Consider the following 17,181-nt stretch of genomic DNA (forward strand, 5'->3'; position numbering starts at 1 on the left):
GCATGTGTGTTGCAGGAAAAGGGCACGCTCACCGGTGGGACCTATGCGACGACGGGAAAAACGTCGGCGAGATCCGACCACAGTCCCGTTTTCGGTAAGTCTCCTCCAATCTTTCACGAGATCCTTACTTATTCAGCCTTTTATTGTACAGTTTCTGTATTTTGTCCATGTCCACGTGAAAACGTGAAAAAAGTGACGGTAGATCGCTTTCGTAGCGGAGAGTTAACTCTCGATATTTCGCGAACGACGACGCGGGAAATCATATCGACGCCAATTTCGCGCGCGTCGCGTGAGTTTAATTATTCGTTAGCCTCCCCTATAATCCTGCCAAGTCAACGGGATCGATACATCATTCCGTTGCGTCGTGGTAAACAGCTGGCTGGAGGTTTATTTAAATGAAGGTAATATGCGCAAGAATATCCATTGAGTACGTAACGTAATTTTAATTTTACAACGTGTATTACAAAACATTGTCAAGTTTCCCTTGAAAAAGAATTACCGCTTTCTCTTGAAATATCGGTAGAACATAGCGACGTATAGCGTTGTATATAGAAATGCTCCGATTTTAAGTCATATATCGATAATCCATATGAGAAGTCAAAAGTAACGTATCGTTAGAAGTAATTCCATGTAAGTAGACTTTGCGACGCGAGAGTATCATAGTTGCCGGCGATTGATCGCGAAGCATGAAGGAATGAAATAATCAAGTATCAACGGCGCGAGGCGCAGCGCGGCGCGGCGCGACATTTCCTAATGGTGGCCGCGTAGCGTCCGGGCTTAGCTCGACGCGATGTAACGCCAGCACCAGGTAATCTCGCGCTGCCTCGCGCGCTTAGATTAATGTCATTTGAAATCGATCGCGGCACGATAAGTGCCTACTCTCGTAGCCGCTTTCACGGTCCGATGATAATCGCGTCTGTGTGCGCGCGCTCTGTGTCGGCTAGGGAAAATATGTGACTCGGATTCCCGTTCCCGGCGTATGGCTGTCCACTAGCCACGGCCGCTCCTATTAATTTCCTCGCTATTACGCCGCATTACGTTGCACGTCGTCACCGTTCGAAAGGTTCTTCTCCGTCGTTGCCGTCGACCAACGTCGGCCAACGCGGCGGCGGCAACGGCGGCGGCGGCAGCGGCGGCGATGGCCTTATTGCCCACACTCTCCCGTTCGCAATAATCGCGAACGCCGGAGGCGTCGACAACGACACTTGGACAATTCTACGCGTGAGAGAAAGTGAGAGAGAGAGAGAGAGAGAGAGAGAGAGAGAGAGAGAGAAAGAGAGAAAGAGAGATATATGCCACGTTGCTCTTATTGGCACGACGTCAATAAAAGCTACTTTGTAAGCCGTCTCGAATCGCGTTCTCCTTCCTTCTTTTAAAGGTCGTCGCCAAAACGCGGCCGATTGTTGTGCGAGCGACGATTACAGTAACATATTGAACAAGTTTGGAAGCAATCCGACTCATGGAATGTTGCGTACGACAAATGAGCCAAAAATTTCGAATCACCTCGATTTTATCTTGTTTTTTTATCGTTGGCGATTATTTTATTGTCTCGATATTGAATATTTGTATGCATCTTTGAATGCATATGTCAGGCTAAACATTCACGTTCTTTAGGCTATAACCGACTCAGAATTCTTTAGAAATGATGTTTCGGGAGTTTATAAAAGTAATATTAATAGCTGGTCGCGGTGCAACCTTTATAAAGACGAATGGCCGTGAAACTGGCGCGTTAACACCGCTAAGCGCCTCGCACAAAAATTCAACTAATGTAAACAATGTAGTAAACTCGAACGCGCAACGTGTGTAGGTGTCTCTTTCGAAAAAAGAAATATCAAGGTCAAGAACTGTCACGTTTCTCGCGAAGCTTTAAACCTCGCTTCCCGATACCATCTATAGATTTCTGGAATTAACCCAATCAAGAATACAACATGAGACTGCATTCTTAATATCAATTGTATTGAAATTATTTTACTGTAAATGATAAAAGTTAAGTGGCTAGAATTAGCGTTTCAAGCAAAAGATTTATGAGATTATGATTATCAACGGTCGTTTATAATATATAGAATTTTAAGTCAATTTTTCAAGAGACCTGGAAACGTTTTCTTAAATTGCTATTCTCTCGATATCTTGGGAGAAAACTTTTCAATTTTTTTTTTTCCAAAAAACGTTGCCTTAATGTCTTCAATTGTCTTCCCATTTTTAAAAAGTTGAGAGATCGATTATAATTTGTCAGTTGTAAAAAGGAAGTCGAACGGAGTTTACGAGTGACAGATTCATTCAGAACAAATCGCCTCGACGTGTCAGTAACGTATACAATGAAGTGCGTGCCTGCCGTTCTCGTTGGCCAGTTCTTCCTCTTCCCTGCCAGACTTTGTCATTGACAAATCGATGTCGCGCTACCGCGCTGTCATGCTGTTGCCAAAACATTTTAATGAGTTAACGTGGCCGTACGTCTCCTGCCGCGTCCCGTATTTGAGATGTTGCAGGCACGATTACGGTACGACTGTCTGGAAAGCGTGATTATCGAATATATCAAGGTCTCGGCTCTTAAAGATACCTTGCATTCTACGGCTTATGTAATACACAGCCATACGAAATAATCTTTCATAATCGTGAATTCGTTTAATTTTCAATTTTCTATCGTCATTAATTTTTCGAAATATATCTATCAATAGAATTCGCGATTGTTAATTATACATATCGTCTTATAGAGATTTATAGTTTCCATTGACCCGATTCTGTCGTCGCGCCATAGATTACTTTCGTTTTATATGTACGTAGTACAAGAATACGTGTGAATACACTAAGCAGAGAGAGAGAGAGAGAGGGAAGGATTCGTTGCACTCATCGTCAGAAAACGTGTAAAACGTTACGTCGGGATCCGTTGTAATCGCTTAAGTGGTTAATTATGGCTCTTCGAGGAAGGCCGCGCGCGCGAGGCTCAAGCGGAATTAATCTTGGCATCGGCCGACTTCACTAGAGCCGCTTCACGTGTTCTTTTTTTTTGTCACTTGTCTGCATGAAAACTAGTTATTCAGATATGCCGAGAAAGTCGAGATTGCGTGTAACGCGTCACATTCTGATGACGTCATTTTTAACCAAATATGATTCATTCCTCGGATTGACGTATTATACAATACGTGAATCAATGGCGAAACGTTATGCACATATTAAAACTTATTTTCTATCATGCGTATAATTTCTATGCTTATAATTAAAAACAATATGTAAAATAAAGACACGAATTTGTACATAAAAAAATTCGCATTTTTTATATTGGAATTTTTGTTGTGCGCGATGTAATATATTTTTATGACAATCTGATATTATTGCTTGCTTGCTACCTTTCGGTTACCGTAAAAAATGTCAGTAATAAGCGCGCGCACACACACACACACACGCAAAATATGTTTACATTTAGTTAATGTTATTATTATTACCATAAATTAGTATATAATTAACATATCAACGCCATACTCGATTCTTTTTCAAAGCTATCTTTTTCTTACACTTCTTATGTTCCATAATGTCGAGCATTTCGTTAGTATTCATGTCAGTTTAGCGTTTCTATATGTGACTGCCCTATGCTAATTAAGTATCGAAATAAAAAGAAGAATCTATCCAGATCCACAGAAACCGAAAATACGACTTTACCAATTTTTTCGTTACATTTCCTTAAAGTGCTACTTGATTAAAACCGCTCGATTTATTTCACGACACATATGGCTAATTAATCCAAATCCTTATTATTTGGAGCAAAATAATATTACCAAAATTGTTTTTATCCAACTCTGAAGTGTCGAACAGATATCGACGATTTACGTGTCGGTTGGAATAAAAATCGATGGCATAAAATATATACAAAACAAAATCTCATATATGCGCGGGCGAGGATAGTGGTCGAACGACATAGCCACTAGAGTTTTTGCTGCAAGTTTACTTCGCAAGCGAGCGTAAACGCTGCGACGTAAATTTCAACGTATGATGCGATTCACGCGGTAGTTTGAGTTCGGACGATCGCGAAATGTTCTGTACGAACTGTCTTTATTTTTCGTGTTTATGTGAAGTTAGCACCGAGTAGCACGCTGATATCGCGAAAGTACATAATTCTAGTGAGACCAGAAGTCTATTTTAATCATAAATTTTTATAAAAATTATTTCAATATATAATTTACCTATTTGCAAAGTGTTGACGGTAGTTATTATTTTTTTCTCTTGGCAATTTTTGAGCAATCATCTATTTTCTATGTAAAAACTTGAAATATGAAATGGACTCGACGCTGTTCGCCCGTTGTCGGTGTGACATACGCATAATGATACCTACGCGTTTGCACGCGATTTCTTCCGGTGGTATGTACGTGGGCACTCGCGAAAGCGCGCCTTTCGATACATATACTTTGTCGCTGCTCGGAAACCGCCTCCGCGCGTCCGGATTGCACCTCAGACTCCGCGGATATACGATGCGCAATGCATCGTGGCGTGCTTCGAAGATCGAGAGAGAAAAAAGAAGTGAGACAGTAGTGAGAGGTAGGGAAGAGTTAGAAACGATGTGTCTCGTTGTGCGAAGTAATTGACGAGTTCGCGTGTAGGCGGTCGGGCGCCTAGATCGCCTCAAGCACATTATAGGCTTATCCCCAGAGACGAAAAACGAAACGAAACAGTCCCGACGGGCGAGCGCGAAATCATGAAGGAGAAAAAGAGAGAAAGAAAGAGAGAGAGTGAGGAGAGGAGAGGAGAGGAGACGTCCTCTCTTCGTAAAGAAGAGGCGAAGAAACGAGATGATGCGAGAGCGAGAGAATAAGGGGGCAGAGAGAGAAGCACAACGAAGAGAAGAGAAGAGAGACCCCGCTGCTGCATCACCCTGAACTTGCCCGAATACCTTCCCTCCGAACCGTACGATGTGTATCCGCTCACCAATGCACATGGCACCCAAGCGAGTTCTCTTTCTTCTCTCTCTCTCTTTCTCGCTCATTCTTTCTTACTCTCTTCTTCACGCCTTCCTTGTATCGCTCGTTCGATTTCTCTCTCTCCGTCTCTCTCTCACTCACTCATTCTCCGTGGTATCTCGCCACGGCTCTCTCGCTCTCGTTCTTTTGGTATCCTTCCTTTTCTCTTCTCTTACTTCGTCTCTTCTCGGAGCTAACCCACCCATTTCTTACGCTCTACAGCATATACCGGGTATACCGAAATATCGGCGAGTCTCTTGGAATTTCCAACGATCGCGATAACAAGATAATAGAAGTTTAAAAAAAAGGAAAAATAAATAAATAAAAATTGAAGAAAAGTAGTTACACTTGTACATTTCGATATGTATCGTAAATTGTGCTTTTATAATTTCTTTAACATTATAATCAATAGAAAAAATTACGCGAGATATAAATATCTAATAAAAACATAAACGTTAACGCTAAATGAAAATTGGCCGTTCCTGTAACATCTTTCATTCTCGTTACACAAATATGAAATGTAGCAATTTTTTGTATATTTTTAAGTCATGCGCATTTTTGAGATAAAGATTACAATGCTATTGTGACAGCATGTTTTACAGTGCATAAATATTACGACCACGTCATTTGTCAACAACGCAGTCGGAAAAATCTGTAACGCACTATATAATCTTTTTCGTAAACAATTGATAGGGATAATTCTGCCCGATACGGTAATTCACCGTAAAATCTGAATGAATAAGGCGATGCGGATTGTTAGTACACCCGATATGTAAGCACAGATACACACTGGCTACAGTCAGCATTATACATCTACCCTGACTCGCCTTTACCTACCTACCTGTTCGCTAACGAGCCTACCTGCCGGACTTCTTGCATTCAGAAAGGTTGCCCGAGAGAGGAGAGAGAGAAGGAAGGCAAGGCTCCGTCGATTCGCCGCCCATGGTGCCTATCCCCATGGGTTCGGCAACTATACCCCACGGTGGTGCTTGCGTCTTCCTTTATAAATGGTTAAACAAATTCCTCTTGCGAAACGCCTTTCCCAGAAAGAGATACATACGTGCACCACGAACAGAAAATATGTTTGTTCTACTAAAACCATCATGATTTCATGGACGTGGGCGGAGATCGAAATTTGTTTATACTTAAAAAGGAGTAAGATGATTTTACTCACATACCGCTGGAAAAACCGTGTGCATACAATCCTCAAAATATTCTAATACAACACTGGCAATATCTCAAACGGTTTAATTTTTTAAAATAAAATAGAAACTAAAAAATAGAAAATAAAATAAAACCTTGCTGTTATATATCTTTTGTACATTTGAACTCGTAAATGAATATTGAAATTGCAATTGATGCGATGCCAATGAACAGTGTATCAGATCTTACGGCTTTCTCTCTCTCGTGGCTTTTCATCGCACATTGTATAATGTATTGTATCTTATCGCTTGGCAAATCGTCGATTTCTGTTTCCGATTTGTTTGTAAAATCGATAGACATGACACCAAGCACCGATTAATGACGTGAATTTTAATAGACGGTTGTACAGAGATACCAGTTCCTGACCTGCGACATGTGGATTACCCTGTGAGTGTAAAGGTAGTTTTTTAATTTACATCGTCACGCAATGTTACGCCAAGTTTTTATTGAACTTGCGAAAGCGAGATTCTCCTCGTGCATTGTATTTGGTGGACATTAATAAGCGGTTGTTCCGCGGGTAAAAGTGGGTGAAAGAGGCTGTCAAATATTGACGTTCAAGGATACAACGTACTTAACATCTCTAAAATTGATATGCACTGGGCAGATAGTCGGATAGATAGATTTGCAAAAAATCGAATAGAAACTTGATCATTATTCATTCAATAACGTTCTTTTCTTTCAAGTCGGATGCGATATGGTAAAAATTTTAACGAGATATACATATATGAGTGACTAAATGTAAGCTTTTACAAAGACCAAATGCGCATTAAAATAATCGCAGTTTAATCAACATAGTAACAGGATAAGCACATACTCGGATGAACTATCGAGCAGCACTTTCATATCGTTTTAGTCACTCTTTTGATCAAGATTCACATAAACATTTACATAAAAATGTAATTCTCTTAGTAGGAATCTATCGATCTCAAATACGAGACATCGATCCATTTGAAAGAATTCTGCTTTGCAACATTTCTTTTTTTTAAATCTATTACTTATGTCAGTTTTTGTTGAATAAACAAAAGCTGATATATATATATATATATATATATATATATACATATATATATATATGTACAAATATAAATAAAAGTAACGAACAGTTACGAACAGTGAATGCGCCGACGAGAGTGTTACTTTCAATACCCATTTAAAGCGTGATGTTTGCATTGCGTGAACACAAACACGCAAATACCTTGTTCGCGCGCGCGAGAGGAGTAAACCGCCGTTTAATAAAATAGCGTGATCCTGGTGACGCATGCTATCGTATATAAACGCGCTGAAATGTTCGCCTACAGAGTACTTTGACGAGATTAATGCAGGTAAATGCAAACGACTCATTTATCGCGCTTCGCTCCGGGCGAGATTAATAATCTTGCGGATTCAGTTAACACACTACAAAGTTTGATCTAGCGAATATAATTAACGTCTGCAGAATTAGATATGCATTTTTATTAACTTTTATTTATTTAAGAATGCTATAAACTTATAAATATATATTATAATAATATGTAATTTTTGATATTTTGTGTGTAGAAATATATACAAGCAGTTCTTTCCGATAATATTCCATTCTCGAGACAGAAATTCTTTTTAAAATGTAAAAGTCCAAGCACGAAGTTTTCTTTCTGTGCTAATGAGGATTAACATAAGCTTACATATTCTCGCTTCTGAATTTTGCGCTTCCGCCCCTTAAAATGCATTTTCGACGCGACGCTCTAACGAAGATCGCGCGGATCCCGAAAAACCCGGCTGGCAAAAGAATGAAAAAGCGGACGCATGTTAATAAGCTGTGCTCGCCCAAAATACCGGTTTTCCTTTCGAGACTCGCATGGTTACGATTCAGGTTTGTCCGCCCAATTCCGAGCTCAGTCGAACCGATTTTCGTCAAACAAAGTCATTGGACCGTACAATTCTCGAGTCAATTAACGCCAAGAGATAGTCGTCGTCGTCGTTGTCACTGTTGTTGTTGGTGTCGTCGTCATTATCGTTATTGTGGAACCTTGAGTTGCTCGTGTCTCACTTGATAAAAAGAAGAAGGTTAGACGAAAATTGAAAAGAGAGAAACGGAGAAATACGCGTATTTGATTAATCTATGGCCACTAATTATATTATTTCTATGAATGGAGTGAAAGTCACGAGCAGTTATGATTAAAATGATGTTTGCAAACTTTGTTCTTTAAGAAATAATCAGAAATTAGTCTTAAGTGGCATTTTTATATAAAAATGAAGAACAACAGGGGGGGACAAATCGTTAATTAGATGGAGAACCGAGAGAGACTGAGATTAGGTAAAAAGGAGAAAGAACGAAGAAAGTTGACGTGATAGGAGAAAAGAGAGCGATAAAATTCAAAGAAACCAGAGAAAAGATTAGAAAATGAAAAGAAAGAAAATACCCTAGGGCCTAGATTGTTCATTTGTGGCTGTGTGAGAACAATATGAGTAAAAACAAAAAAAAACAAAAGACAAGCGAGAAAGGAATTGAGGCGGAAAGAAAGTGGCGAAGAAAACAGATTGAAAAGCGAGAGAAAGAGAAAAGGGAAGATGGTAAACGAGGAGATGCAGGCTGTCTGTGTGAACCGAAGGTTAGCAATCTACGTAGTGTTTTACGACAACTATAAATATGGTCGTAAAGCTCTTTGTTTAGAGCAGCTAGTCCGGCTTTCGAAACTGTGCCCTTACTCGCCACTGCCGCCACTCGCGGAGACTATTTAGGCTCTAGAGAGTAAACGACTTACATATTGCTTCGTTTTGCACTCCGTTGCTGATTTGGTTTTCGGGCCCTCGATACACAAATAGGATAGCCGATAAAAAATTTATAACTCGGCGTGGTTGTTCGTGATTTTAAAGGAAACCGGAACCATCCGATCACACGTCAGTTCACAGCATCCGAAAGATCGACTTTAATAGTAGGATATTTGCACGTGAAAATTTCTGCCGAAGCATTTAATTAAAAAAGAAGGCTTATAGCGGCGATGGCATCTGCTAACCATATGCTAAGGCGACCGGGACCGGGGATAGCAGGCTGTCACGCTAATATCAGGTTAAGCGGTGAGAATGATTTACAAGCGGCGAGTTCGAAAAGATGCATGCACAGTATATTGAGATAGAAAGAGAAAATAGAAGAGAGTATTCCTTACTGTTTAGGATTCTCCTCTCTATGCACGCTTTGGTCTTGCTCATTTAATTATAATTACCTTCGGTTGACCGACGCATTGACCGCATAGTAAATATTGCACGAGCCGAAGCACACCGCTCGAACGATTGGTTTCCATTTGGAAGACTTCCACTATTACGTAATTAAACGTCTCGCATGGCCGCGCAATCGTCATGCTAAAAAGAAAATATGTATAATAGATTCGAAAGCGTCAAGTTTTTCAGAAAACCTATCGTATACGTCGAATCAGATGCTGCATAAGTAGATTATAAGGATGATATAGTATTCTATCTTTAAAACCTTAACAGTATTTTTAATACAGTGCTTTTAATAGTATTGAAGAGATATCAAAGATTTATTTATATTTGAATTTTTATTTAAATATAAATTTGCTTTTATTATTATTTATATTATTACCAATTAAAAATGATAATAGACAATCTTCGGTTGGCAGCAGTCGGGAGTAAAAACATATTTTTAATATCGACTCTGTTTGTTGATCCTGTAATAGATCATTAGAACGATTCTACGTGAGGATACATATTTATTACGATTATCATTAATTTATCTGTGGAAAGAATTTCACTAATCTTGTTCCAGCCAGTCGATAGAACTGTACGTATGTAGAATGATAGGCATAGAGGAAGAGAGAAGTCGAGAATAACAAGAAGGGCCAATTAATCGGCTTCGTGATATTCACCGGTGAGCTAACTAAGGCTAAATAAGGTAGCCAGTCGGTCTTCGTAAATAATTGTATCTCGTAAAGCGACTAGGTAACTAAGGATTTATATGGGCGTAGCCGACGGGGCTGACACTTGCTACTTGGGTACACGACGGCGCATAACAGCCTCCACTCCCTCCCCATCCTTCCTTGTCTTCTTTTCTTACTACGCGTCTTCTCTTCTTGTTTCCCTAACGTCCTTCCTCTGGCTCTGCCCCGTTCCTTTCTTCGGACGGACGTAACCTGCAAGTACCATAGTGGCGCACACGTGGCAAGAGAGGCAGTCACCGAGGGGACCGTGCCTCTCCTCTTCCTCCTCTCTGGTGGTCAATGTTGTATCGGACGCGGACCTTTCAAAGGCTTAACTTTAGTCATGCAAATTAACCGTCGAGAGACCTCGAAGGTAGCCCATTACGCTCGCGACAATTCGCTCTTTTTTAATTGCCTCGTCCCTGTCGTACGGCTACGACCGTGAAAAATTGTAATGTGTGTCAACGACGAACAAGCTCCTCTCGTTTAACTCTTCAAAGGCGAAGAACATAAAATGCATTGAAATTGATATAATTGAAAGAATTTTTAGAGTCGATTACTATTTTCAATTTCCATATGGTTATATATTTTTATGCATTAGGTACTTGGTTCATTCTTTTATACCTTGGCGATTACATTTTGCCACGATTTTCGTCTTAGTATGACGGGAAAAGCTTTTATACACTTGTCAAAGAAAGTTCCGAGAGATATTCGAGTGTGGACACGGTCCCCAATGCTTTCCGTCGCTTTTAGTCCTTTCAATCTCTTGAGCGCAGGATGCGTATGCGAATTACTTTTGATAATCTCACACGTAAGGATACCTCGTACAACTTTTCTTCTGTCATCGTCGTCGTCGTCGTCACTATCGTGCTTTTTTCCCCTTATCTTTTCTTCTTTCGTTGCTCATCTCGTCGCATCACGCGCGAGGGAAACGGGATTCCGAGAAATTTTTTTCTTCCACCCGAGATTCCTCGACGGCGATTTAATGGAATTAAAAAGTTTCCGCGATGCACATCGCTGCGCCCTTTACTCCCACGCGGCGCGGGGGACTCGGCGTAAAAATAGCTTACGCGCGAAAAAGAAAAGCCCCGATCGCCGATCAACGATCTGGGAAATTAATTATCGTGCACGAAGAAACCTCGCGGAGATTATTAGTCACGGCTCAGCCATAGTTATCGCCGTCGTAGCTCTAAAGAGCCTTTTGCGTGCACTCGCCGCGCGTCGAGTCTCCGTTTATAGATACGCTAATCTTATCTCTCACCAAGATAGCGCGCACCATGCCCACGATATAATTACCGATTAATGCTGCTTTTTCTACATAGTTTTCTCTTTTTACAATAAAAAAAGGCTTAAGTTGCTTTCGACAGTTATTGTTTTCTGAATTAATGGGATCAAACTATCACATAATACATCATATTATTGACATAAGCTTTAATTGGAATCGTTTAATTGCAAATTAACATATACGCGTAATACTATATAATTGTGTTAACTTCTTGCCTTTTTCTGTATTTCGGGGGGGGGGGGGGGGGGGGGGGATAATCACACAGGATAATAAATATCATTATATCTACATCATTTTGTAATAGCAGTCAAGAGTTGCTAACACCGGCGAGAAGACGGTGTGAAGCATATAGAAATCTACTCTAGCGAAAGTCACATACCCAAGCGATACGTGCACGCGTAACTGTTTATTTCGTATTTTCAATATTTCTGACTTTGCTCTCCACTATCAAACATCTGCGTAATAGACAACAATCGGTCCACTCTCCAACCACGATACTTCTCGATACAGGAATATGAATATCCTTAAAGTTATATTTCTAACCGTAACGCGAATTTGATTTGTTAACATGCTTTTTCCTGAATACGTTTCTCGGCTTTTTCCGCAACATCCTCGCGAGACTGCGGCGCCCATCTCTGGTTCCCGGACACTCGGACGAACGGGCGCCTAATTTGAGACTTTATCGTCTTGTTATCCTTGCACTGCGATATTAAGCTCTTTCTTGCACATTCGGATGTCGCTATATTTGTCTCGCATTTTCACTGATCGTCAGATTCGCACTCTATCAACGGATTGCACCGTGTTTCGCGTATACCATAGAGAAAAACAAGAATAAAGAATAACGATAACGCTGACATAAAAGTAAAAGAAAAGAAATAGATACAAAGGAGAATACGCTCAGAATATTTCTTAAATGTAGATGAGATGCATAAGCGTAAAAAGATCATAGTTATGACATTAGATATTTATAATTTTTTTTCAAATTGAAACTAACGATAATCATCGTTTATTATTTCCAAGCATTTCTTTTTTCAACTACTTGAGCACTAGAGAAATTGCATCGTTAGAGTAGGTGCAGTTGGTCAGAGACGCCCTGTATGCCGGTATACGAGTGGGTGCGCGCGTGTCTCCTTGTCCCCTCCATTGCAGGCGATCTGTGGACCCGGTGGGGCACCTTCTTTCCATCCCGCGGCCCTCAACGGGCAGAGCCCGAGGCCAAGAACGCAGGGCCGTAGGCCCCTGGCTTCGGTAAACCGCCAGGGCTACGAATAGCCGTGTGCGACGTTGCCGTATCCTCGTTATATCCTCGTTTGAACTAGAGAATACCCGGTTTTATATAAATTATCGATCCTGAGCCAATGGGCCATGTGACATTCCAAGAAGAAAGAAACAGATGTGTCGAAAAATTGCGTGATGTGCAGATGCCAAGAAATTAAAAAATTCTCAAACAATTTATTCATTGACTGTCATGACGCAGAAATAATTGTCTTTTGCTTAAACCATATTCATAGATATTCATAGTTTGATCTTATATTCAAGATCGTCTCAAGTATGATCTCAAGACGCTGTATTTGGCGATTATCGCATTACACATTGGTTGGATAGAATCTTAGGACCGCCCATGAGCAGACTTGAATTAAAACGACTTGAATATAAAGATTGAATATAAGGATTAGAAATACCTTAGCATTAACATTTGCAACTTGTCAAAATTATATTGTTTTTGATTTCGGATTTAAACTTTAAGGAATATTGGAGTAATGTTTAGTTTTCCACAAAACTCTCCCGTTACGCTACAAATTAATTATTTTGGGAAAATCTCGCAGATCGACATAATGGATAAGCATCGCGAAATTTATAATCGGCGATCACGTCGCGATATTCTAGTATGGATATTCGCGCTTATATTAACTCGTAATGAAAATCGCTGCCTTAGATTCTCAGCCAACCTTGACCAATCGATTACCATGTGTGCTCGTCAAGATGCATCGTTTCCCATTACAAATGGAACCTAGCGCACTCGGTCTCGTTTCAAAGAATAGGAAGCATCAATGAGCCGTCAAAAATTCGGACGGATAGTCGAGACTAATCGGATTAGGCCACTTGATCTACCGCGGTCGTTACTGCTCGAGTGTACTTTTTCAGATTCAAATGTTTCTCGTAAACATTTATTACAAAAGAAGTAGTTATGTAGAAATTAATGACAGAAGTTAATAACTTTATTTAATAATAATCTGTCGAATGTTTTTAATATTTGTTAGTCTTGCAATTTATCTTTGACAAGTTGTGGATTAATCTCGTATTAATCGCAGATTGCGTAAGCTATTGAAAGTCACGCGTCAAGTTTACGCCACAGGCGCGAAGAGAAGTTTCGGGATATCGCTTTCCCGGAAGGAGGAGCAGGTCGTTGGACTGAAATATCACGCGCGCGTCCCAGGAATTCCAGCGAGGAATTCGTTTATTTCTTTCTGTAAATTATCGCCGGGCTCGTTCTAGCGCTGACGCTCGGTTAAACGAGTACCGTCTTCCCTCATCTCGTCCACGTGTTTTGCGTCGTACAAAAATGTTTTGCAACTTGCGTCAATGTGTACCATTCACTGTCAATTTTACGATAAGTAGACTAACTAAATTTTTATATTGCCTATGCTAATATAAAATACAGGTACAAAATATTTTAGCCAACATTTATTCACATTTACTTTAAACTGTTTATTTGTTTGAAAGAAAATATCTGGTAGAGTGAGTAATAAATGTTTTCTCATTCCCCATGTGGGCGCGCTTTTTCTCGGAAACGAACATAATGGCCCGTAGAAATCGGTCCTTGTCAGCGACCTCCATCACTTCCGAAACCTGTCAAAACTGCATCGCTCGCTACCTGCGTGAGCGCGGGTATCTCGAAGAATGCGCTTACATTCAAGAGACGTATTGTTGAAGGGAAGCGATCGACAAGGCGTCGAAGCGCGTCGGGTCTGGCCGCGCCAGTGCTGCAGTGGTACGCTGCTTAATATACGATACAAGATACAAGGATTCCAGGCACTATTTCTCTATACTTGATCCTGAATAGCCTATAGATTGCGTACAGGTACAGGTACAAATAGTGTACAGGTAGAGAGATCTTTGTTAGTGTAATTATCGTCAATGTACGTAGTATTCGGTTATAGAATTTTTCCGATTTAAAATAGACCAGGAACAATCTTTTTAACCCTCATGTTGACGGAAAAGGATGACATTAAAATGAGAACAATTCTTAAAATTAAAAAATTACACGTTAGTCAATAACGTGATATAAATATATCACTTTTGTAGGGGAGAGGGAGTGACTGGGAGAATTAGATTAAAAAAGATACAGGTTTATAGACTTTTTTATTACCATTAGAGCTTAATAATTCTTAAAAAAAAAGGGAGAAACATAATATGATAGAATATAGCATTCAAGAGTTTAATTTAATGTTTTTCTAACGGCAAGTCTCACAGTTATTTCTCAAACGTTACTTATTAAAAAATTACAGGGCGATTAAACTAGTCACTTAAACGGGACTCTCGACGTTCCTTGGAGAACGGAGTTCGCGGCGGATCCGCGAACGTTGGGGGAAAATCTTGGCCTCAACATGCCTCTCCGTAATTCTTTGATCGGTCGAGTGTCCAAAGAGATCTCGGCCGATTAAAAACTCATCGCTAGGCAATAACGGCCACTCTCGCTCTCCCGGCGTATGGTTATCGCAAACTCTCGCTTTCTTCTCAAGGCATGCCCGGTTTTATCTCGGCTTTATCTCGCCCCATTACCGTCGTAAGAACCTCGGCTGCGGACGGAATGACTCGTTTTCTCGTGTCTCTGTCTGTGACAAGTATGCTCTAAGTCCTTGCAATGATCGAGCTACTTATTACCAAGAATACCAAGATAAGAAATAAATTCATTTTAAAATATCAAAGGTACTCTTTATTAATTTTTTTAGCCCCGTTAGATAGATGACAATAAGAATAATAAATATATATTCGATATAGCATTAAACAAAGTTTTGTCAATATATTCAAAGACTATCCCTTGATTATGGATCGGCTTTATCAATATTATTATGGCTATCAAGTCACGCGTTAATGTGAATGATCACGTAGCGACTATTAGGTTACTCTATAGGCATGAGCCTGTAGAAGGAAAATCACATGCGTGCATTCGTGTCGTAAAATATCAATTTTATAATTCAAGAAATAAGAACAACAGTGAGCACACATAGCAAGCGCAACATGGCACTATTCGACAATTTCGGTGAAGAGCATAGTGTTTCCAGGCTACGCCAAGCGGAGCCGTGTGGCAGCCTTGGCCGAAGGCGCGCTGGTACCAGCACCCATTGTCCGCGCCGTCTCTTGTTACGAGACGAGACGAGCTGGCGAAGGAGCAAGAGAAAAAGTTAGAGAGAGAGAGAGAGTGTGTGTGTGTGTGTGTGTGTGTGTGTTGTGTGTGTGCGTTCGAGAAACAGAGAGAGAAAAAAGTTAGGGAGAACAGAGGAAAGAACGAGACGAAGAGCAGCGGTTGAGCAGCCAGCCAAGCGGCGGTCAAACAGGCAGACCTCGATCTTCTCTTTCCTTCTCTCACGCCTTCTCTCCTTCCTCTTCTTTTCGTCTTTACCTCTCCTCTTGTTGCTTTCCTTCGCGCACGGGCTCTGCCGTGCCAGAGCCGCACCGCGTCGAGTCAAAACTACCTACGTGTGCCTGACCGAAGCCCCCCGGCAGTAGGTCTCGCCTCGGGGTCTCTTTTCTTCTCCTCACTGAGATCTTGCTCCCTCTTATCCCCTCTTCCTCTATATCTCGGCGTGAGCGAGGACCCGTCTCCCTTGCCGGGGCCCGACTTGTGACCTTTGGTCAACTCGTTAAATGTTTCGTATACACTGCGCACCATGCACAATGACAAAATTTTGTATTTGAGGAGTTTAATTTGTTTTATTTTGAATGCTCATTACAATACTGTTTTAACAATAATGCACAGTTAAAGACGCGCATGTAAAAGTATAATAATAGTATAGATTTTTAAATAAATCTTAGATAAATTTAAAGTTTGCTCTTTTTTTATGAAATATAAAAATAACTAAAAATTATATTATTATAACCGTGTATGTACGTTTCCATACTGAAGAATTATATAAATTCCGTAATAATTTAAAAACTCTATTATTTAATTGTGTATGGTCGCTCGTGTAATCGATCTTTGAAGTCATCTTCATAAACTCGTTCGCCAAGAGATCTCATCGACTTTGGAATCCAGACTGCACATTGATTTCCACGAGCTTTTGATTGCTTTGATTCTTGCACGTGGTCTTTCTGAGCACGCCTGAGTTCTAACCAACAACCACGTCTTCGATCTCGACTACGTGACAGTGGGTCTGGCCTCGAGGCCCGTCAAGAATCTCTGGGGCCCATTACGAGGGTGCGTCTACTTGGTGACCTTTACGCGGCAAAATACGTTTCATTCTTTCTCTCTTTCTTTTTCTTTAATTCACTATGCGTACTTATATTTTCGAGTATATAATCGAGAATATCACAAGAGATAAAGATAATTTATGGAAAAATCGAATGTCAGATTCATATATTTCATCAGTCACATATTTCGAATAACTTAAATTATACATCCCAAACATTTAAATGTTATAATGGAATATGTATTGTGATAAAAACAAAGTAAAATTGAAATTTTTGTAAAACTAAATTACATTTCGTATATATTTCCTATTTTTGTCAAAGAATAATTTCTATTATTTCTACGTCATGTCTTCTGGTTGTATAGTTCTTTGTTAATGTCGAAAATACGAAATATAGTAGATTTTTCTAAGAAGTTAACGATCTTAAG

General features: G+C 40.2%; 1 protein-coding gene across 1 annotated transcript in view; it reads left to right on the top strand.

Moving 5' to 3' along the window:
* The window catches only part of LOC139772323 (protein pangolin, isoforms A/H/I/S), a 172,659-nt gene that overhangs the window by 1,790 nt on the left and 153,688 nt on the right, over nt 1-17,181 (top strand). Inside the window, exon 2 of the mRNA XM_071705937.1 lies at nt 16-94. Coding sequence (XP_071562038.1) covers nt 16-94 — 79 coding nt within the window. The remainder of the gene's footprint in view (nt 1-15; nt 95-17,181) is intronic.

The sequence above is a fragment of the Temnothorax nylanderi genome, unplaced genomic scaffold, assembly GCF_030848795.1.
Source record: "Temnothorax nylanderi isolate EJ_2023f unplaced genomic scaffold, tnyl_v1.0 TNYL_tig0048_pilon, whole genome shotgun sequence".
In the NCBI taxonomy this organism is placed as follows: Eukaryota; Metazoa; Arthropoda; class Insecta; order Hymenoptera; family Formicidae; genus Temnothorax; species Temnothorax nylanderi.